At 41.8% G+C, this 22,595-nt stretch overlaps 1 protein-coding gene across 3 annotated transcripts in view; it reads right to left on the bottom strand.

Moving 5' to 3' along the window:
- PHLDB3 (pleckstrin homology like domain family B member 3) overlaps positions 1 to 22,595 on the bottom strand; it is a 95,290-nt gene that overhangs the window by 50,102 nt on the left and 22,593 nt on the right. For all 3 annotated transcript variants that reach the window (XM_033963467.1, XM_033963470.1, XM_033963469.1), the window contains exons 2-3: positions 6,724 to 7,044; positions 6,109 to 6,252 (exon numbers count right to left, since the gene is read on the bottom strand). In XM_033963467.1, the coding sequence (XP_033819358.1) occupies positions 6,109 to 6,252; positions 6,724 to 6,981 (402 nt within the window). In that variant the 5' untranslated portion in view covers positions 6,982 to 7,044. The remainder of the gene's footprint in view (positions 1 to 6,108; positions 6,253 to 6,723; positions 7,045 to 22,595) is intronic.

Genomic DNA, 22,595 nt, shown 5'->3' with positions numbered 1-22,595 from the left:
ATTTCCCCCCCCTTGAGTCTCTACTAGTTTACACGTGTTTCCAGATCATCTAGGGCAGGATGATCCAGACTTCTTAGAACTACAGCAAAACAAGGACTGAGTCAGGCATAGCTCCTCCCCTTCCCTCCTGTCACAGCCTCTTCGGGTGGGGGGCAGTTTTTCACTATTTGTTCCTTCTCCTGCCGGCTCAACTGATTGGGACTCCAGAGGCCTGATCCGATGAGCCAGCAGGGAGAGCAGGGCTGCCGACTCAGCTATGGCTTGTTTTTGGGGGGTTTTTTTAACTGCTGTTATGTCTTGTGTGCACCGGACATACATGCACATACAGCTGCCAGCAGCTCCTGACCTGCTGGAAAATTTTGCCCACAAAAATGGGGCATTCTGTTTTGAATATTACACAGAATGCTCATTATAATACAAGAACATAAGAATTGCCATTCTGGGATAGACCGAAGGTCCATCAAGCCCAGTATCCTGTTTCCAACAGTGGCCAACCCAAGTCCCAAGTAATAAAACAGATTTTATGCTGCTTATCCTAGGAATAAGCAGTGGATTTCCCCAAGCCACCTCAATAATATCCTATGGACTTCCCTTTTAGGGCTTTATCTAAACCTTTTTTAAACCCCGCTAAGCTAACTGATTTTACCACATTTTCTGGCAACAAATTCCAGAGTTTAATTACACATTGCATAGGATTTTTGGTGGCTACTGCCAGGATTGGTAGCAGCCACGGAGAACCCTTTTGTGAATCGGAAGCTGAATTTCCATGTCAGTAAGACTGATTTAACAAGTCTTACCAGCACTGAATGTTTTTGAGCATCGGGGACCCCAGTTATTCCCCTGTAAAACTGGTCAGTCTGGCTTCTAAATGACAGAACAGCCCTGCATGCCTCTCTCCAATTTCCAACATGTTTTCTGACGCTCAGCAACGGAAATACCAGTTTCACAGAGATGATCCCGGTATTACTCACCACACCCAACCCTTGAAGTAGAAGATGACACCTAACTGGATGACTTGAAGAACTGAATTAGATGAGAGAAAGTAGTGAAGGCTCAGAGCCAGAGAAAGGACTGATGGAGGTGAAATGACAGATGTACACATGTGGGTAAGGTGGCCACTGCCACATCCCATAGCTAAAAGCCACCGCTAACGATTTCAGAGGTTGCTCTCCCTCTGCCTTCTCTTCTTTCCTGGCAGTTTGATTAGCAGCAGTGAAGGCAGACCAACCTCTTCCTCTCCTATGTGCCCCAATTACAAAGAAAGAACAGGGAACACTCGTTCATCAATATCCTCATCCTCCTGGTTTCCCAGGACTCTGCCCATAATGTTGGACCCAAGAAACTGAGAGGAAATATTATTATTATTATTAGGATTTTATATACCGCCTATCAAGATTATCTAAGCGGTTTTACAATCAGGTACTCAAGCATTTTCCCTATCTGTCCCGGTGGGCTCACAATTTATCTAATGTGCCTGGGGCTATGGAGGATTAAGTGACTTGCCCAGGGTCACAAAGAGCAGCGTGGGATTTGAACCCACAACTCCAGGGTGCGGAGGCTGTAGCTTCAACCACCGCGCCACACACTCCTCCATATACAGGTAGCGAGATGGCATAGAGAGGAGACAAGAAAGTAAGATGTGCCATGTAGAGTCAGAGCTAGGTCCATTGAGTTCAGCATCCTGTCTCCAGATCACAAGTCTCTGAAAGATCTTAAAGCAAAGATTCTTCCTTTGCTAATAATTCCCAGGGACTAGCAGTGGCCTTCTCCCAGGCTTACCTGGCTAAATGTTTATGGATTTATCCTTAAGGAACTTGGCCCAAACCCTTTTAAACCCAGATATGCTAAAGGCTTTTGCCATTTCCTCTGGAATTGTGGCCCAGTGGTTAGAGCTTCTGCCTTATCACCCTGCAGTTATAGGTTCAATCTCCAGCCACTCCTTTTGACTCTGGACAAACCACTTAAAACTCCATTGGCGCAGGTAAAAATAAGAGCCTGTCTAAAAAAAATATTTAAACCACTTTGATTGTAACCACATCAAAAGCAATATATCAAGTCCCATTCCTTTTCCCTTTACAACAAAATTCACAGCGCAATTATTTGCTAGAGAGCAAAGACTTTCTCTGATCTCTTTTGAATCAACTACTTGTCATTTTTAAAATGTGTGCTCCTGGTCCTAACACTACCTGAAGGGTTAAATAACCATTCCCTATTAACCTTTTCCATCCCACTCGTTATTTTATAAATATCTATCATATCCCTTTTCTGTTGTCACTTCTCTAAACTGAACAGTCCTAATTTCTTTCATCTTTATTCATAAGAAAGACATTCCATCCCATTATTATTTATGTCACCCATCTCTGAACCATTTCTGGTTCATCTAAATCTGCACACAGTCCTCAACGTACGATAGCACTGCAGAACAATACAGAGGCATTATAATCAGTGGTCAAGGGGGTGCACAGCCGGCCGGGTCCGGAAATTCGCTGTTGAAAACAGCACCTCAGCGCGGCTGCCGTATTTATTCCAGAGCATAAATACAGCAGCCGTGCTGAAGTGCACGAAGGTCCCGCGATGACGACTACTGCTGCCGCTGCTTCGGAAGAGATAAGTGACATCGGAGGGGGACTGACTGGCAGCCGCAATCATTGTGGGACCTTGCCGCAACTCTCTGCATCTGCCGGCTCAGCCCCCCTTCGACATCACTTACCTCTTCCGGAGCAGAGGCAGTAGTAGTCGTCATCACGGGACCTTGCTGATTTTGATGGAGAGAGAAAGAAGCATAGTAGGGTGGTGGAAGGAGATAAAGGGGGTCAAGGTGGTATGGAAGCATGGTGAAGGGTGAGAAACGGGGTCAGGGTGGTATGGAAGCATGGTGAAAGGTGAGAAAGGGGGGTCAGGGTGGTATGGAAGCGTGGTAAAGGGTGAGAAAGGGGGTCAGGGTGGTATGGAAGCATGGTGAATAGTGAAAAAGGGGGCAGATGCTGATGGAAGTGGGGGGAAGGGAGAGGAGAGTGTGAAATGCCAGACCATGGGGGTGTGGGAGAGATGGAAGGGGAGGCATAAAGTTTCTGGCAGGTGAATAGAAGGAGAGAAGATGCCATATAGAAGGGGCAGAGAGAGGGTAGATAGTGGATGAAAGGAAAAGAGTGACAAGAAGATGAGGAAAGCAGAAACCAGAGAAGACAAGGTAGAAAAAATTTCTATTTATTTATTTTTTTTTTTGCTTTAGGGGAGATGCATTGCTTTTCTGTGGTGTTGCATTGTATGCAGAGTCCAGCTTCTTGGTGCTTCAGTTTAATCTTTGTCTACATATTTTTATTCTATCTCCCCATTTACAAAACTGTAGAACATTTTTTAGCATTGGCATCTGAGCTGTTACCACCATGGCTAAAAACCACACTACAGTTTTGTAAAAGGGGGAGGGGTTAGTTTGTGATTACATACTAGGCGAAAGTATTTTTCTGCGTTTGGGTGTGTTCGAAAAGAAATGGTTTTCTGGTAGGATTGACTGTGTAGGATTGATCTGTACTAGTCTGGCTTGTTTAGTTTTATAATGGGTTTATTGACGCACTGCTCACTGCAAAATGTAAAATGCTGCCTTTTCCTAGGTACACTCTTGTGTGACATGCAGATTGTTACTAAAAATCATGTTTTTCATACAGATGGGGGAGGTGTCAAAAAATGATGGGCCCCAGGTGCCACATATGCTAGGTACGCCACCGATTATAATATTCTCAATTGCTGTCTGAATAATTCTTGACATTCTGACCACTACCACACACTGAGCTGAAGATTGCAATGTCTTAACCACAATGACTACCAGTTCCAGTAGAGCTATAGAAATGATTAGTAGTAGTAGTAGTAGTAATGATGGCTACAAGATCCTTTTCCCAGGTGGTGACTCCCAATAAGGAAGCAGGTATTTATAATCATGATTGCTTTTTTTCCTTTTATGTATCCTTTTGCATTTGTCTCCATAAAATTAGTTTAACTTGCCATTTCAACACTCAGTACTGCAGCCCAGGAAGCAAGGTCAGTGTGAGGGTTTTGAAAGCTCTAGACCAGAGTTTCTCAACTTCTTCAAGCAAATACCCTCTAAGTCTAATAAATATCACCCCCATAATAATAGTACTAATTGTAATGCAATTTCTTCCATGCATTTTTCATATACTTACAATATAATCTTAATACATAATGGCAATCACAAAATTTAAAAAACACAGAGCACACTGTACACAGAGAAAATGTTTAATTATCATTTATATTCGGGGGGGTTTCAAAGAGGTCAAGGCAGAACTTTAAAATATGCAATGTCACCTCAGTAAATAGATAAATATAGTGCAAAATATAGACAGCAGATATAAATTCTCAAAACTGACACATTTTGATCACTAAATTGAAAATAAAATCATTTTTCCTACCTTAGCTGTCTGGTGATTTCATGAGTCTCTGATTGCACTTCCTTCTGATTGTGCATCCAATATTTATTTATTTCTGCCTCCTGTAAGCTTCCTCTCCTCTGGACCTCATTCCCTTCCCCAACCAACATCTCTCTCTGTGCCTCCATGAATCCAACTTTTCTTCCTTTTCAGGTACAGCCAGGCATAGGGTTACCATACGATTCCAGAAAAAGAAGGACTGATGAGACATCCGGGTTTTACTTCCATTGCTTTCAATGGAAGTAAAACCCAGATGTCTCAATCCGTCCTCCTTTTTCTGGAGTCATATGTTAACCCTACCCAGGCAGGACAACTAAGAGCCCTATGCCACTTACAATGCCATTTTCTCTTTTGGTGTTGGGCTTCCAGCTCAATCAAAACCATCTTCTAAGGGAGTATGAGCCTTCCTTTGCAACTAGCCTATATCCTTCCTTTATTTTATAATTTCCTCATCTAGCCTTGACAAGGGGGCACACTGCCACTCTCTTCACAACTCTGCATGAATTTACTTTCTAAGTCCAGCCACCAGATGTCACTGTTGACTGATGGCTGAGGCTCTCTTCACTAGGGACTGCAAACACCTCCTGCGTGGCATTCCCAGTCCCCACCAGCCAAGCGAGCTGGAGATGTGATGCATATCAGGCTCCAAAGTCTTGTATATAACACCACTGAAACTAAGTCACCATGCCAGTCCGAGACAATTCCTATGTAAAATGGGTGTCAGTTTGTACTGGGGAGGACTCAGTATGGAGACAATGGACTTTGGGACCCATGAAGCTGTAGCATGCACAAGCAGTAGCATAGTAAGGAGGGTGGGGGGCAGTCTGCTCTGGACACGGTCTTCTTCCCACTTCTCCCTCTACTGCGCGCGTGCCCCTTCCCTTCCCCCTGTTATCTTTTAAACTTCAGCGCGAGCAGCTACGAATGTGCTGCCACGTCGGCTGCAACACTCTCTCTGCCGTCACTTCCAGGAAGTTTGTGGCTGCTCATGCCAGAGATAAAAAGGTACGGGGAAGGGGACACACGGCGGGGAGGGGGGCAGGGAAGAGGGCGGGAGAGGGGTGCCACTGCCCCGGGTGCTGCCACTGTGCACATGAGCTTAGCTTTGGCTTGGGGAAAGGACTCAATCACAGGGATTCAAGACAAGGATAGACAAGTTCCTGCTGAACCAGAACGTACACAGGTAAGGCTAGACTCAATTAGGGTACTGGTCTTTGACCTAAGGGCCGCCACGTGAGCGGACTGCTGGGCACGATGGACCACTGGTCTGACCCAGCAGCAGCAATTCTTATGTTCTTACAAGTACCGCTTCAATAAAGCAACCCCTCATTCCTTGTTCTTTTCCCTTACCCATGGTACCTCCGCTTACTTTTATTTTTATGATGTAATTATTTACTTTCCCAAACTCCTCTTGTATCTAGTCATCTCAATGTCTTCGTACCGATCTGCTCTTACCCACCCCTCCCCCCATTTATTTTAAAAAATTTGTATCTTCTAGCATTGTTAACCGACCAGATACATGGTGATAGTCAGTATATCAAACTATTAATAAACTTGGAAACTTGGAGATTGCATTATTAAAGGACATTCATTAGGGTGACATAAGCGCCATGTCCCTCGAGTCCTGAAGCCTCTAAGAGCCCTGCAGTGCACAGCTGATGCTCACCTCAATCTTCAGCTCCTTCTTCTGCTGGTTGAGTTCCTTGACATGTTGCTCCAGTCTAGAAATTCGAGTCATGACCTCCAGCTGTTCCGCATGCCTCTGGCTGACATCATCTTTTTCCCGTTTCTTGGGGACAGGGTTCTCCTCCTGTTGCAGAAGGCACATCAAGAACACCTTCAACACAGCTGTGGATCAGGAACTGGCCTGCACAGAAAAGCCGCCTGCCACAGGTCAATGCCTTACTGTTCTGACCTAGTTATACTGTGTGATGTGGGCAGACTTTTACCACACAGAAAGCTCTATGGTCCGAGTCCATTGACCCTTACAATGTACCACTACTAACTGCTTGGAACAGAAGCTTTGGTAAAAGCTGCACAGCTGCCTGCAGTACTCAGGATCAAGAGACAGGTATTGTATATATTTATGCTGTAGCTCATTGGGGAGGGAGAGTTTCTGGGCATACATAGAAGATAATAAGCAATCACTGCCCCATATCCTAAGCTAGGCCCAAAAACATGGGACCTAGGATAAGGGACAGAACCAGGGTACATAACTTGAATTTCCCATTCAATTTGTATTTGATCTGGGTTAAAAACAGCCCTTTACAACCAGCCTTACCCCATTGTGAGCGCTCTCCGTGCTGCTGCCCTCATCTTCCTCAGCACTGTCTGTGGCGCCCCCAGGGCTGGAGCAGGCCTCAGAAGAGACCGAGTCCACTTCCTGCTCTTCACAGTGGCCCTCGTTCTCCACCTCGGTGTTCTGGCTTTTCTCAGGGGTCATTTCTTCCACTGTGCTGCAGTGGTTCTTCTCAACCAAAGCCAAGTAGGCAGAGAGCTCCGATGCACCAAGGATGGTTCCCGGAGTCTGGACAACCATGGCTCAGCAGGACTTAGTACAGGTGCCAAAGGTCACACGCATAACTTTTGAGGAGCTTTATAGCTAAAAATATACCAAATGGAAAAAGATAAAGGGTTACATACTGACCACAGAGAGTTCAATGTGACAGTATCAGAAGAAACTGAGTGCTTGTTTTTTAACAGCTCATTTTTTTTGCCAAGAAAACACATCTGAGACTTCCCGAGGTAGTTTCTCTCAGCATTATTCAATAACTAATATATTAGTTTGCTTCTTAAACTATTCACCACTGCACAATTGAGCTGAGAGTCACAGCTCTTATCACAGGCAGAACAGGAAGAACATTCTGATGACACATCTGAGTTTTGATCACTAGAAGGAAGGGAAAAGGAACTTTCACACATCATTACCAGTTCAGAAATGATGCTGATCTTTAGGAATAAGCATAGTCAAAAAAATTCAGTTCATTTTTGGATTTTTCTAAATTTTTCCCAGTTATTAGGTGGTGGTGGGGGGAGTTCCATTTGTTTCATTCATTCATTTTAATTTTTTAAAAAATACAACACACATTAAAACTTTTTAACATGCAAGTTAGGTGTATTAGATTATTCATTAAACTGAACTATGTTACCTCCTTTCAAATCAAAGGTACTGTACAACAAGATAGTTTACAGTATATAATATATGGATAATGGAAAAAGAGCAAAATGAGAGACAACAGGAAGATGCTATGGGCAAATACTCTAGGGAGGAATCACACAACAAGAGAACAAGATGCAGGCCCTAGTCTCGATATCCACCTAACCTCATGACACTCCAAAAGCCTCACTGAAAGCTAAGATGTTCAAGCTGTTTTAAACGGGCTATACTATTTCTCTTCTTAGAACTTATGGTAGGGAATTCCAGAAAAATGAGCCATAAAATATAAAGGATGTATTTCTTGATAACTTCAGTTGGAACAGAGAAGGTAGAAAGTTGATTCAAATTAAAGAATGACAAGGGAATGAATTTTTCCCTCATCCTTGCCCCATTCCTGCAAGCTTTGGCCTCATCTGCACAAGCCTCAAAACACTTTAAAATCATAAGCGTTCGAGGCTTATGCTGTTAAAGCAGAGCTTGCAAGAATGGGGCACTCACGGGGATGGGACGGGGGAAACTGAGTTCCTGTGGGGACGGGGACAAATTTGTCCCCGTGTTATTCTCTAATTCAAATATTGGGAGCATAATGCTGAAGCATATTGGTAAGGAATTAACAAACTGGAAAGATAATGAGCTGCCAGTATGTAAAACTTCTTCTACAAAGACAATGTGAAATGGATTCTTACTTTATAAAAACCAATGAAGATTCTCTAATGTGGGTGAAATATGGTAAAATGTATTAACACCAGCCGGAAGTCTTTGTCATGGTGTTTTGAAGCAACTGTAGGCAATGAAATGAAGACTAACTCAAAAACTGTAGCAATCTAGATAGTACAGGACCAATTCAAAGGTAAAAATCAGCAGTTATATACAGGGCACATGAAATAATGCATGCCTTGAGCGCCAAGCGCACAGAAAAAGTGGGATTTACGTGTATAAATACACTATGTCTCTGTCTCCATGGTTATCCGTAGGAAACCATCCCCATGTCATTCTTTAACCCTTTCAGGACCATAAGGATCGTAGGCCAATTTTTGTGGTTTTGACGACATTTTTATGGTAAAAAGGGCTTGCAGATGCCAAAAAATTGATTTTTTTTGTGAAATATCATTATTTTTTTTAAAAAAATCAAACTTCTGGCTTATGGACAGTGTGGCAAGTGAATCTTCTCGTCAATCTGGCAACGACGCTAATGAATGAATGTCGGAACCAGTTTGTTTACATAAAGGCAGTATCATATGGAATCCGTACATATCAAATTTAGAACTGTAGACTATCCCAATCAAAATTTATAGGATTTTAAAGTTATGGGACAAATATGTCCCTTGGTCCTGAAAGGGTTAAGGAGCGAGGGAAGAATCAGAGTATGAACGGGCACAACCCCTGACCCTCAAGTCTTGCATTGAAGAATGCTGGTGTAGAAGGACTGAGGTTGAGACAGACACTAAAGACTAACACAGGATGGTTTCCTGTGGTTATCCATGGTGACAGGAATGGGGACAAATTCTGTCACTGTGACATTCTCTATGCTATTCTGCAAGGGGGCATATATGTGAGTGAAGCATGGGGGTGTGTCCAACTTACACACACAACTTACAGAATACTATGAGTTACCTTGTTACCTGGCACAGTTAGGCACACCCATTTACACCTTCCATTGACCAGGTGTAAATAGACAAGCCCAAATTTAGGTGCACCAGTGCAGGTCTACAGTACACTATTTACTTGTTAAATTTTATTCTTCTATTTTTAGCTTGACTTCCAACAGCAAACAGAACAGGTTACAAAATAAAGGGGGGGGGTCAATATTCAAAACGATTAAACTGGCCAGAAACAGCTGATGGCAGTTAAATCATTTGTGCAGGGCTATCCTCTGATATTCAGCGGGAAAGGTCTCTTCAGCTTGGAAAAGAGAGAACTGTGGGGAGATACGATTGAAGTCTACAAAACCCTGAGTGGCGTAGAACAGGTACAAGTGGATCGATGTTTTACTATGTCAAATATTACAAAGACTAGGGGAACACTCGAAGTTACAGGGAAATATTTTTAAAACCAATAGGAGGAAATATTTTTTCACTCAGAGAATAGTTAAGCTCTGTAACGCATTGCCAGAGGATGTAGTAAGAGCGGTTAACATAGCTGGTTTAAAAAAAGATTTGGACAAGTTCCTGGAGGAAAAGTCCAAAGTCTGCTATTGAGACAGATATGGGGGAAGCCAATCTTTGCCCTGGGATCGATAGCATGGAGTGATGTTACTATTTGGGTTTTTGCCAGGTACTTGTGACCTTCATTAGCCACCGTAAAGACAGGATGCTGGGTTAGATGGACCATTGGTCTGACCCTGTAAGGCTCTTCTTACGTTCTTACTTAACTGGTTAATGCTGCTAAATATCACCACAAACTGCTAAAATGAAAACTGGCTATTTTGGGGCAATCCAGGGGCAGAGTCGGCACTTATGTGGTTAAGTACTGATATGCTGCACTTAACCTCCTAAATGGCTATTTTGGACTGCATAAAAGACAGTACTATCTTTATGCGATATCATTTAGGTGGTTAATTGCTGAATATCACATGTAACTGCTTAACAGCCAGCCGCATAAACTCAGATATTAAGTGTTTGTGCCCAGATATGGTCTGGCATTGAATATCTCGGAATAATACTGGCAGGAGCTTCAAAAACCCATTAGCCTCATATTTTAGATAATTTGCCTGTTTTGCCTTCCATTTGGTTTTTACCCTCTACCCTGGCTGACCTGGAACCTCTTCCTCGACGTTAGAATTGACATCGGAGGTGAAGTCTTGTGGGCCCGGCGCTTGTACGCGCCAGGCCTGGCTCAGGGAAGCAGCAGGGAGAAATTGGCATGGTGGCTTGTGTGGGGTAGGGAAAGGATCGGAGAAGTGGAGAAATCGGCGCGATGGCTTGGGGGAGCAGGGGGAGAGAGAAAGAAAGACAGGCAGGCAGGGGGGGAGAGAGAAAGAAAGGCTGAAATAAAGAGGGGGCAGTGGGAGAGAGAAAGAAAGACAGGCAGGCAGGGGGAGAAAGAAAGAAAGAGGGGGGCAGGGGAAGAGAGAAAGAAAGACAGGCAGGCAGGGGTAGAGAGAAAGAAAAGGGGAGGGGCAGAAAGAAAGAAATATTGGATTTACAGAAGGAAGTGCAACCAGAGACTCATGAAATCACCAGACAAAAAGGTAGGAAAAATGATTTTATTTTCAATTTAGTGATCAAAATGTGTCCGTTTTGAGAATTTATATTTGCTATCTATATTTTGCACTATGGCCCCCTTTTACTAAACCGTGATAGTGTTTTTTTAGTGCAGAAAGCCTATGAGTGTCAGGAGTTGCGAGGGGCATTCAGCGCAGCTCCCTGCGCTAAAAACCGCTATTGCAGTTTAGTAAAAGGGGAGGGATTATGTGTGTCTATTTTTGTATAGTTGTTACTGAGGTGGCATTGCACAATTTAAAGTCATCTGCCTTAACTTATGGGGAACCCCCCCCCCACGAATACAAATGATAATTAACATTTTCTCTGCGTACAGTGTGCTTTGTGTTTTTTTAAATGTTATTATTTTTTGCTCTCCATACCCTCTTCCTGCCATTTTCCTGGTTATGTACTGCTGTTGGTCTTTGTTCCTGCTTTTCCTTCCCTCTATACCGATGAATCTTGCTCTATCCTGCTCTTTTCTTTGGCTATCTTCTGCTCCTCTTGTATTTCTATATTTTGTATCTCTTCTGTAACTTCCACACAATGTAGGGCAGGGAGGGTGTGTCTGGGGTAGGGTCTTTGGGTTGGTTCTTTTTTGTTTTTTGCTGAAAAAAAGTTTGTATATTAGGCATCAAGTATTTTGTGCTGCCTTGCATTTTCTTGTATTGCCTACACCTGACTTCTCCGTATCTATTTTGTGTTCAATTGTTTCTGCAGTTGTTGCAGATTGCTGCTCCTGTTTTTTGCCTAATAAAAAGATTATAAAAAAAAAATAAAAAAAATTATTGTTGCTAGATCATTTTGACTTGGTCATTTTAAAAGTAGCTTGCAAGCCAAAAAAGTGTGGGCACCCCTAGTTTATAGAATATGAGCCTTGGTGTTTGAAGGTTAGTAAGGAATTCAATTGGGCACCTCTGTACAGTTTTAAAATGATTAATTGTTGTGCTATTCACTTCCTTCCCTCATATGTCTCCAGTCTATTGAACGATGTGCATCATTTTAATTGTTTTATGTTTATTATTACTATTTTGTTTTTATTGTTTTGTATCTGCTTATTACAATTTTATTGTAAACTGCTTTGATATGAATTTGAACACTAGAAAACAAATTAACCTAAATAAATAAAAACCAAAGGGGAATGAAATGTCACCCTTTAGAAGTGGGCTCAAATAAGGTAAAGGAGGAGAGATGATGATTCCCACATAGCTTTGGAATTCTAGTCCATTCTATGCAAAGCAATTTTCAATTTTCTCCAAACCAAGATTCAAAGAACAAAGATCAGGAGCAGAATAGTCTGTGAAAAAAACTATGTATCTGAATATTATGTGCAAAAAAAATAATAACTTGGCCCTAGGTCCTGGATAAGCATTGCCAAAGGAGACAAGAAAGGGTTAATCAGAGCAGGAGTGAAAGTAGTTCCCTGAGGGACACCAATGGGCAAGCCTGACTGGCTCGAACTACAGTAAGATGAACTGAAAAACACTATCAGGCCAATATTCAGCTGGCAGCAGTGAGTGTTTTGTTGACTGCCACCCGTGTTATTTCTGGATACTGAATGCCATAGAAACATGATGGAAGATAAAGGCCCATCTAGTCTGCCCATCCGCAGTAATCTTTCTCTCATTCTCTCTCCGAGAGATCCCATGTGCCTATCCCAGGCCCTTTTGAATTCAGACACAGTCTCTGTCTCCACCACCTCTTCTGGGAGACTGTTCCATGCATCTACCACCCTTTCTATAAAAAAAGATTACGCCGGAGCCTATCACCTCTTAACTTCATCCTATGCCCTCTCATTGCAGAATTTCTTTTCAAATGAAAGAGACTTGACTCATGCGCATTTACGTTACGCAGGTATTTAAACATCTATCATATCTCCCCTCTTCCGCCTTTCCTCCAAAGTATACAAATTGAGATCTTTAAGTCTGACCCCATACACCTTATGATGAAGACCACATACCATTTTAGTAGCCTTCCTCTGGACCGACTCCATCCTTTTTATATCGTTTTGAAGATGCGGCCTCCAGAATTGTACACAATATTCTAAATGAAGTCTCACCAACGTCTTATACAGGGGCATCAATACCTCTGGCCATACCTCTCCCTATGCAACCTAGCATCCTTCTAGCTTTCGCTGTCACCTTTTCAACCTGTTTGGCCACCTTAAGATCATCACATACAATCATACCCAAGTCCCACTCTTCTGTTGTGCATAAGTTCTTCACCATCTAATACATTCAGTTGCTCATTGCATAGGCCAAACCACTTAAAGATAGTACTGCTATTTATGTGGCCCAATGAATATCGGCACTTAACCTATCTCTGTCCCTAAAATATCCACGAGTTAGCTGTTTTTGAATTCAGTGTGGTAAAAATAGCCATAGCCACAGCTTAATAAAAGGGCCCTTAAGTTCTCCAGGGATAGGAAATTCTATTGTATCTGAACGTAACTCACTTTGAGATACAATTGAAAATAAGTGTGAGCTAAATCCAAAATCTCTTTCCTTCTATCTTGGGAAAAAGGCCAAGGTAATTTCCAGTGCTCCATCTCTCTATCACCCAAGTTCGATAGAAAATTCTATTGTATCTGAGCGTAACTCACTTTGAGATACAACTGATAAAAGTGTGCGCCAAATCCAAAAGTTCATTCCCTCTATCTTGGGAAGAAGGCTAAGGTAATTTCTAGTGCTCCATCTCTCTATCACCCAAGTTCTTAGCTAACAGGTTGTGTGAAATACATTCTCAGAGTTTTACTAATAAGTATGAGAACTGGGTGCAGGTCATTCAGCCGCTATCATGACCGAGCTGATTTTGAAAAGGTTGAAAAGGAGGCATCCAGACAGTGCCAGAGCCCGAGACTCTGCCAGTTGTCCTCACTGCAGAAGCAGAAAATTGTGCAACTCAGTAGAATCTTCTCAGAATCTGCACAGAAGAGGTGGGAATGAAGGAAGAAGAGGGGATAGATGGGTGAAAGGTAAAAGACTGATGAGATACAGAGGAAGTGGTGATAAAGGGAAAAGAGGTAGAGGAAGACCAGAGAACTGACAGGAAAGAGCAAGCTGAAGGGCAGGAGGATGATGAGATGCAGAAAGGGAAGTCACAGCAAAGAAAAGGGAGAATGGAAAGAAAACAGAGATCAGACGAAGACAAAGGGAAAACAGAAAACAATACAGAACATAAATATTGGGGCAAGAATTGAAGCCTTTAGATGTGGTTTCTCCCTTGATTAAACCGCAGACTGTGACTTTGGGATCACTTTGGGACGTAATAGTTCTCATGCATAAGCCTATAACAATGTTACCTGCAGTGGTGCTGGAAAATCAGGAAGTTAACAAAAGAACATTTGAGAGTTTGAAAGATGCACAAGGTAGACAGGATAAATTAGAGCAGCAGATGATTGATTTTTTTAAAAATATTTTTATATTGTAAACCGCTGAGATTTTAACCTCAGTTTTATATTTGCGGTATATCAAATAAATTGAACTTAAACTTGATTTGCTGAAAATTCAATCTGCTGTTATTAAAGATAAAATACTGACAGCTAGAAGGCTTGAAACTTTGGGAAAGTCAAAAAAACGCAAATTAAGATATCTATGTGAATTTTCCAAAACACCTGATTTTGGCTCCTGGAGAAATTTTGAAAAAATATGTGGAAGAGACTCTGCATGTTCCCAAAGAAACATTAAACGGAGAACAGGTGGGAATAGGGATAAAGCTTGTCAACCTTGGGACAAACAAACTTTTAGTTCTACAAATTCAAATTAAATACAAGAGCACATGAATAAAACACAAGTATAAAAAAGTCATATGGGCGTGATGTCCTTATGTTGAAAGGATTCAGCCAATGACCTGACACGGTCTGTGTTTCGGCCCCCAGGTGGAGACCTGCCTCAGGAGTGTGTCTGTTGGTCTGAGAAGAATACACCACTAGATGTCACTCCAGCGCTGGGATACAAACTAAAAAAATTCTATAAAAATACTAAAAGCAAATGAAAGGCTCATAGAAAATCCGGATGCAATCAACAGGTACATAATGGTCTCCCATTTGTTGGATTTTACGTGGGGATTCTGTTCCTTTTTCTTTGCTCTATATTTGTTCCCAAAGAAGCATTACCACCCTTATCTAACGCTTATTATATTGCAGCAAAAAAAAGTTCAATAAAAGGGAAAATACCAAACTCTACACCAAACCATAAAGAATAAACAAAGGAGCAGAGAAGACCAGACGTTCAAACTAAAAACTTTAATGAAAAAATGAGAAGTGGAACAAGAACATGGAAATTCCCAACAGGAGATTCTACCTCAAAACCAAAAGAGGCGACCTATGGTGCTCAATCTTTTATTCATTCAAGACCCAACATGTACGTGTTTCATCCGAATGATCTGCCTGAGGGGTCTTATAGTGAAACAGTCTAAATCTAAATGAATGAATGATAATTCAAAAGAATGACCTTTAAAAGTCAATCTGCTGTGTGTGAGAGCGATGCCTTGTCTCCACTAAACAAAGTAAATGAGCCTATATAAATAAAAAATAAAAATTTCATATATCCTAAACATAAATATCTTTAAGGAACGGCATGAGGCAAAGGACGCAGCCTGAAACACAGGCTATTCAAAGTTAACGAGAAACAAAAAAGCATGGTGTTCAGCAAAGGGCTAATTAAGGCCCCCTTTTATCAAGCTGCATTAAGGGTTTTTTTTATCACGGGTCGCTGTTGTAAAAGCTCCGACACTCATAAGAATTCTATGAACATTGGAGCTATTACCACAAAGGTCTGTGATAAAAAGAACCCTAACACAGCTTGATAAAAAGGGGCCTAAGATTTCAAAGCCAATAAAAAAATTAAAATAAAAACTTGAGATGAAGGAGGCAGGCTAAAAAAGCGTCAGGTCTTCAAAATGAGCATAGTGTTCAGCAAAGTTCCCCAGGATAAAGGGATTGCTTCTAGGGCAAGGAAAGAACTAACTCAAGATAGTCTGGACTTAGCAGGGTTTTTGGAGAATTCTGCAACTGAAGTAATCAGTCGAGCTATTCTTATGGCTACATTTATTTTTCTTTAGAACTGTGATCATATCTTGAGACTTCTAAGTATAAAAATGTGGATTATAGCTAGATTGTGAGCCTTCGGGACAGCTAGGGAAATCCAAAGTACCATTTTTATTTATTTTATTTTAATGTATCTGTAATCTATCTTCATTGTAAACCGCTTTGAACCTCACGGTATAGCGGTATATAAGAAATAAAATTTAAAAAAAAAAAAAAAAATCATTATATGTGATAAAAGATTTGGGTTTTCCCTGATCTTATAATATCTACTCAAGAAAGAAGGAAGAAATTTCTTTTATATAGAGAGAGTATACAGGCAGTGGGAGGCACTTTTCAACTTCACTCTCCTCGTAAATGTGTAATACTTATTTCTTCTACTAGCTATGTGTGTGTGTGTGGGGGGGGGGGGTGATCCTGACAGTTTTTGATAGAGACTAAACAATCAGCAGTGATCTAAACTGGAATCAATTTATCTAAGGAGTTACTAAGGAGCATATAATGGTTTTGGACTTGTTCCTCCCATAATATTATTCTTTAATTATTTCTTTATTATTACCCTGCTGCTTCAATGGTTCTTCTCATATCTGTGGACTATGTAGCACGATATATTTTAGAGATAGTTGAATTTTTCTTTTTTAGTTGATTAATTGTTTTTCTATGACTGAAATGGTGTGCTTTTCCTTTAAGTATTTTGCTTGTATAAATTTAATTAATGCAAATACAAAAAAAAACCCACAAAAAAATGCAGAGAGGAATGTACAAGGTTCGGCAACTTTTATTAAAGTCAATGAAATGTTGATTAATGCAAATACAAACAAGAAAAAAACCATAAAAGGTAACCATCTGGCACTGTTTATTTACTTATATTTAGGCCCTCTTTTACTAAGCCACAGTGAAGGTTTCTACCAAGGCCTGACACTGCTCTGATGATCATAGTAATTCTATGAGCATCGGAGCATTTAGCACTCTGGGCTTCAGTAGAAACTTCTACCTGCAGCTTAGTAAAAGGTGAAGTTAATTAAATGCATTTTTACAAGTAATCTACTATTATTACTATTTATCATTTCCATAGCGCTGAAAGGTGTATATAGCGCTGTACATGTAACATGTACAGTACTATGTACACCTTTTAAATACTTTAAAGAGGAAAAAAATGGTAAAACTAGATGGCATAATTTGAGGTTGCAAGGAGGAAGACTTAAGAGCAATGTTAGGAAATTCTTCTTCACAAAGAGGGTGGTAGATACCTGGAATGCCCTCCCGAGAGAGGTGCTGGAGAGGAAAAGGTGATGGAATGAAAAAAAGCGTGGGATAAAAATAGAGGATCTCTAATTAGAAAATGAAGGATGTGAAATAAAGAACTAAGGCTGGTACTGGACAGACTTGCACGGTCTGTGTCCCATATGTGGTGATTCGGTGTAGGATGGGCTGGGGTGGTCATCAATGGGAACTCCACTAACTTGGAACATGAGGATATTACTGACCAAACTTTACGGTAGATATCATGCAAACAACAGGAGGTTGAATAGGCTGGTGTGAGCTTGGACGGCAACTTCAGCATTTGGAACCTAGGACAATACCAGATTTTACAGTCTGTGGTCCAAAAATATCAAAGAGACAAGTTAATTTAATCATGGATTTTTTAATGGGTATAACTTATGGGCAGACTGGATAGACCGTTCAGGTCTTTATCTGCTGTTATTTACTATGTTACTATGTAATAGACAGTGCCTGTTCAGAACAGCTTACAATCAAATTTGGACACAGAAAGGACATATAGGGGTTGTGGAGTCACTTGCAGAGAGAATGATAGTAGCAGAGAAAATAGTAGCTGAGAAGGTAAGGAATAAGAGGTTAGCTTTCATAAACTACAAAAGATCACAGAAAGAGGAAGACTGGCAAAAATATCTGGAAAAGTTAAGAGAGGCTGGTCTTGTAGTCAGGAAAGCAAAGATGCAAATGGAAGAAAGAATAGCTGGCACGGTAAACGGGGAGACAAGACATTTTTTATGTAGAAGCTGATAAAGGACGAATTGCTTAACAGATATTTCTGTTCTGTGTTCATGGTTGAAGTGCCGGGAGCAGGACCGCAGAAGGCAAACGTGAATAGGGATGGAGGAGTAATAGACGCTGATTGATTTTCAGAGGGTTGTGTTTGTGAGGAGAAAGCAATGGGGCAGGATAGTGTACATCCTAGGATGCTTAAGGAACTTAGGGAAGTTCTGGTAGCTCCGCTGACTGACCTTTCCAATGAGTCTCTAGAGTCAGGAGTGGTACCGGAGGACTGGCGAAGGGTGGATGTAGTCCCTCTCCACAAAAGTAGAAGTAAGCAAGAAGTAGGGAATTACAGGCTGGTAAGTCTGATTTCTGTGGTAAGCAAATTAATGGAAACACTTTTAAAACAGAGAATGGTCAAGTTACTGGAATCCTGTGGATTACTGGACCGGAGGCAACATGGATCCACTAGAGGTAAGTTTTGTGAAACAAATCTGATCAATTTCTTTGACTTGGTGACCAGAGAATTGGATAAAGGATGTGCGCTAGATGTGGTGTATTTAGATTTTAGCAAAGCCTTTGACAGTGTTCCACACAGATGTCCAATAAATAAACTGAGTGCCCTTGGGATGGGTCCCAAAGTGGCGGGCTGGGTCAAAAACTGGTTGAGTGGAAGGTAGTGACAGAGGATAGTGATCAATGGAGATCGCCCTGAGGAAAGGGATGTTACCAGTGGAGTGCCTCAAGGTTCTGTTCTTAGGCCTCTTCTGTTTAACATTTTTATAAACGATATTGCTGAAGAGTTGTCAGGTAAGATTTGCCTCTTTGCAGATGATACAAAAATCTGCAATAGAGTAGAAATGATGGATGCTGTGAATAACATGAAGAAAGACCTGGCAAAGCTTGAAGAATGGTCTGAAATTTGGCAGCTATAATGTAATGCTAAGAAATGCAAGGTCATGCATTTGGGCTGCAAAATCCCAAGGGAACGGTACAGTTTAGGGAAAAGCTTATGTGCACGACAGAAGAGTGGGGGACTTGGGTGTGATTGTATGTGATGATCTTAAGGTGGCCAAACAGGTTGAAAAGGTGATGGCGAAAGCTAGAAGGATGCTAGGTTGCATAGAGAGAGGTATGACTAGTAGAAAAAAGGAGGTATTGATGCCCCTGTATAAGACTTTGGTGAGACCTCATTTAGTATAATGTGTACAATTCTGGAGGCCGCACCTTCAAAAAGATATAAAACGGATGGAGTCGGTCCAGAGGAAGGCTACTAAAATGGTATGTGGTCTTCATCATAAGGTGTATGGGGACAGACTTAAAGATCTCAATCTGTATACTTTGGAGGAAAGGCAGGAGAGGGGAGATATGATACAGATGTTTAAATATCTACGTAATGTAAATGTGCACGAGTCGAGTCTCCTTCATTTGAAAAGAAACTCTGCAATGAGAGGGCATAGGATGAAGTTAAGAAGTGATAGGCTCTGGCGTAATCTAAGGAAATACTTTTTTACAGAAAGGGTGTTAGATGCATGGAACAGTCTCCCAGAAGAGGTGATGGAGATAGAGACTGTGTCTGAATTGAAAAGGGCCTGGGATAGGCACGTGGTTAATGCAGATGGGCAGACTAGATGGGCCATTTGGCCTTTATCTGCCATCATGTATCTATGTTCCTATGGATAAAGGTAATTTTATGGTGAGTAGGTGTTAGCAGCCTCAAAAATCTCAAAGCTTTAATTTAATAGCAGTATATCAAATGTTCTAAACAAATAAAAAATAGAACTTAGGACTCCTTTTACTAAGCTGTGATAGCGGTTTTAGTGTGTGCTAAATTGCCATGTGCACTAGCACGGGTTTAGCGCGTGCTAAAAACGCTATCGTAGCTTAGTAAAAGGAGCCCTATATAATTTAAAAAAAACACACACATACACAACCTGTCCGATATTTAAATGCAGCAGTCAGCACTTAGACAAAACACCAGCCTCCACAGTTCAAATGAAGCCAGATATTCAATGCCAATACCTGCATGCAGCCATGAATATCCAACCTGAAAGCGCAATCCGGTTAATGACCATATTCAGGCTGCTAACTTTTATTGCTTAGTGGTCTGAATATCGGCGTTACCCAGACAACCTCCATTTCTGTCCAAGTTCATCCAATGGACCACCCCAACACTGTCCAAGGCAGTCAATAGGAAATGCTCGGTGGTATTATACAGTTGCTGTCACAGAATATCCCTTTCACCACCACCACCTGCTTACCAGCAGGCAAATTCTCATAATTTACCTGGTAAAACCAACAGCACACACTCCATAATAGGGAATAACACGGGGACAAATTTTTCCCCATCCCCATGGGAACTCATTTTCCCGTCTCGTTCTGGCAAGTTCTTGTCCTTTCCCTGCAAGCTCTGACCTCATCTGCACAAGCCTCAAACACTTTAAAACCATAAGTGTTTGAGGCTTGTGCGGTTAAGGCAGAGCTTACAGGAATGGGGCAGGGATAGCGACAAAACTTGCAGGGACGGAAAAATTGAGTTCCTGCGGGGACGGGGACAGATTTGTCCCTGTGTCATTCTTGTCGCCATACCACCGGAACAGCAAAAAAAAAAAAAAAGGCTCTCCAATGTTCAAAGGAAATGATAAGTCAAATTATGTGCGCTCTGTAAAAGCGAAAAGTGGAGGAATGTGTTTGGAGCCTGCACAGAAGAGCTTCACAATAAGAACAGCTCTTGTGCGCAAACACCAGGCAAACCTGACGGTAAAGCACACATCAGACCTGCTCTTCTATGCCTTTAAATATAAGCTTTTTCAATTTTTTTTTTTTATACTAATTGGAAGGCTTATATGTAAACACAGAAAACAGGCGCTTGCATTTTCCAGTTTGCTCTAACTCACGTACATTTCTTTCTCAGTACCAGCACTTACAGGCTTGCACAAGCTTTCTTCCACTTCCAAAAGAAATCAAAACCAGCAGATTTTAAACTGGAAATTAAAAGAAATCCTCTCTTCAAACCTTCCATTGCCAGCTCTGAGCTGGTATTATTTTTCCAGCGGTATGAGTAGGGTTACCAGATGTCCATGGTATGAGTAGGGTTACCAGACCCCAGACAAGTCCTACTCTTAAGGATATGTCCGGGGGCTCTGGATGGCTTTTCAAAACCTGGCACTTTGTCCAGGTTTGAAAAGCTTCTATCAAATCACCAACCAGGCAGGAGGGCATCCGCACATGTCCGGATGCCCTCCTGCCTGAGAGCAGGCAGTGGGGGAAGGGCTAAGGCAGGCCTGGAGCGGAATTGGAGCGTGGTGAGGCAGGGATGAGTGGGACTGGGTGGGCCTGTGGGTGGGTCTAGGGGGTCCAGATTTTCCAAACGGAAAATCTGGTAACCCTAGGTATGAGCAGGGTTTGTTTGTGCGCTGTTCTCTAAGCATTGGGAAAGCAATAGTGGACATGACAATGAAGCCGTCGGCACAATGCACAGTGGCTGCTAAGAAAGCGAATAGAATGCTAGGAATAATCAAGAAAGGTATTACAAGCAGAACGAAAGAAGTTATCCTGCCGCTGTATCGGGCAATGGTGCGCCCGCTTCTGGAATACTGTGTCCAATATCGGTCGCCGTACCGAAAGAAGGATATGGCGATACTCGAGAGGGTTCAGAAGAGAGCGACACGTTTGATAAAAGGTATGGAAAACCTTTCATACGCTGAAAGATTAGAGAGACTGGAGCTTTTTTTGCTGGAGAAACGGAGACTTAGAGGGGATATGATACAGACTTACAAGATCATGAAGGGCATAGAGAAAGTGGAGAGGGACAGATTCTTCAAACTTTCGACAACTACAAGAACGAGAGGGCATTTGGAAAAATTAAAAGGGGACAGATTCAGAACCAATGCTAGGAAGTTCTTCTTCACCCAACGGGTGGTGGACACCTGGAACGCACTTCCAGAGGGAGTGATAGGATAGGGTACGGTATTGGACTTCAAGAATGGATTGGACAATTTACTGAAGGAAAAGGGGATAGAAGGGTATAGATAGAGGGCTACTATACAGGTCCTGGACCTGATGGGCTACCGCGTGAGCGGACTGCTGGGCATGATGGACCACAGGTCTGACCCAGCAGAGGCACAGCTTATATTCTTAAATGCAATTTACAACTATCTCTGCCATCTATGTTGTTACCCACAGATTTATATGTGCACTATTCCTGTGCTATATGGCCTTACCACTAGCGGTAGGTTTTGAGAAATGGCCTGCAAATATATACCTTTGAAAATCTACCTTAAAATATACAAAAAATAGGCTACAGGTTTAAGACAAAACCATCCAACAACTACCCATAATCCCACAAAGCTTAATAAACACAAACTAATCCATACTGCCCATGTGATTACACAGGTTTGTTTGTAAAAGTCTCATGACCTACCAAAACTAAACCTCCTGGTTGAAATTCTGAAGGCTGGCCTGTAACAGCACATTATTCTTCCTAGACGGATGTCTTGCCACCACCCTAGGAGGGCCAGCCCCAAAGAATATTGTCACAGACTGAATTCCCTCTGCCCTTCCAGAAGAGGTAGGAGGGGTAGAGAGGAGCCCGAAAAAGTTAAAAGGAGCAGAACCAGGAAGAGAGGATCAAATAAAGAAAATCCAAAAACCTCAAAGTTTTATCTGCTTGGGTTTGGAAGAGGATCAATCTTCCTGCAAGGCTGGAACAGGCATGGGAAACACTTAAAGATAAGCCTTAAGGATTTCAGCAC

The sequence above is a fragment of the Geotrypetes seraphini genome, chromosome 11 (assembly GCF_902459505.1).
Source record: "Geotrypetes seraphini chromosome 11, aGeoSer1.1, whole genome shotgun sequence".
NCBI classification, from domain to species: Eukaryota; Metazoa; Chordata; class Amphibia; order Gymnophiona; family Dermophiidae; genus Geotrypetes; species Geotrypetes seraphini.
The sequence above is the reverse complement of the archived record's forward strand: the minus strand, read 5'-3'. Positions and strand labels throughout refer to the sequence as shown.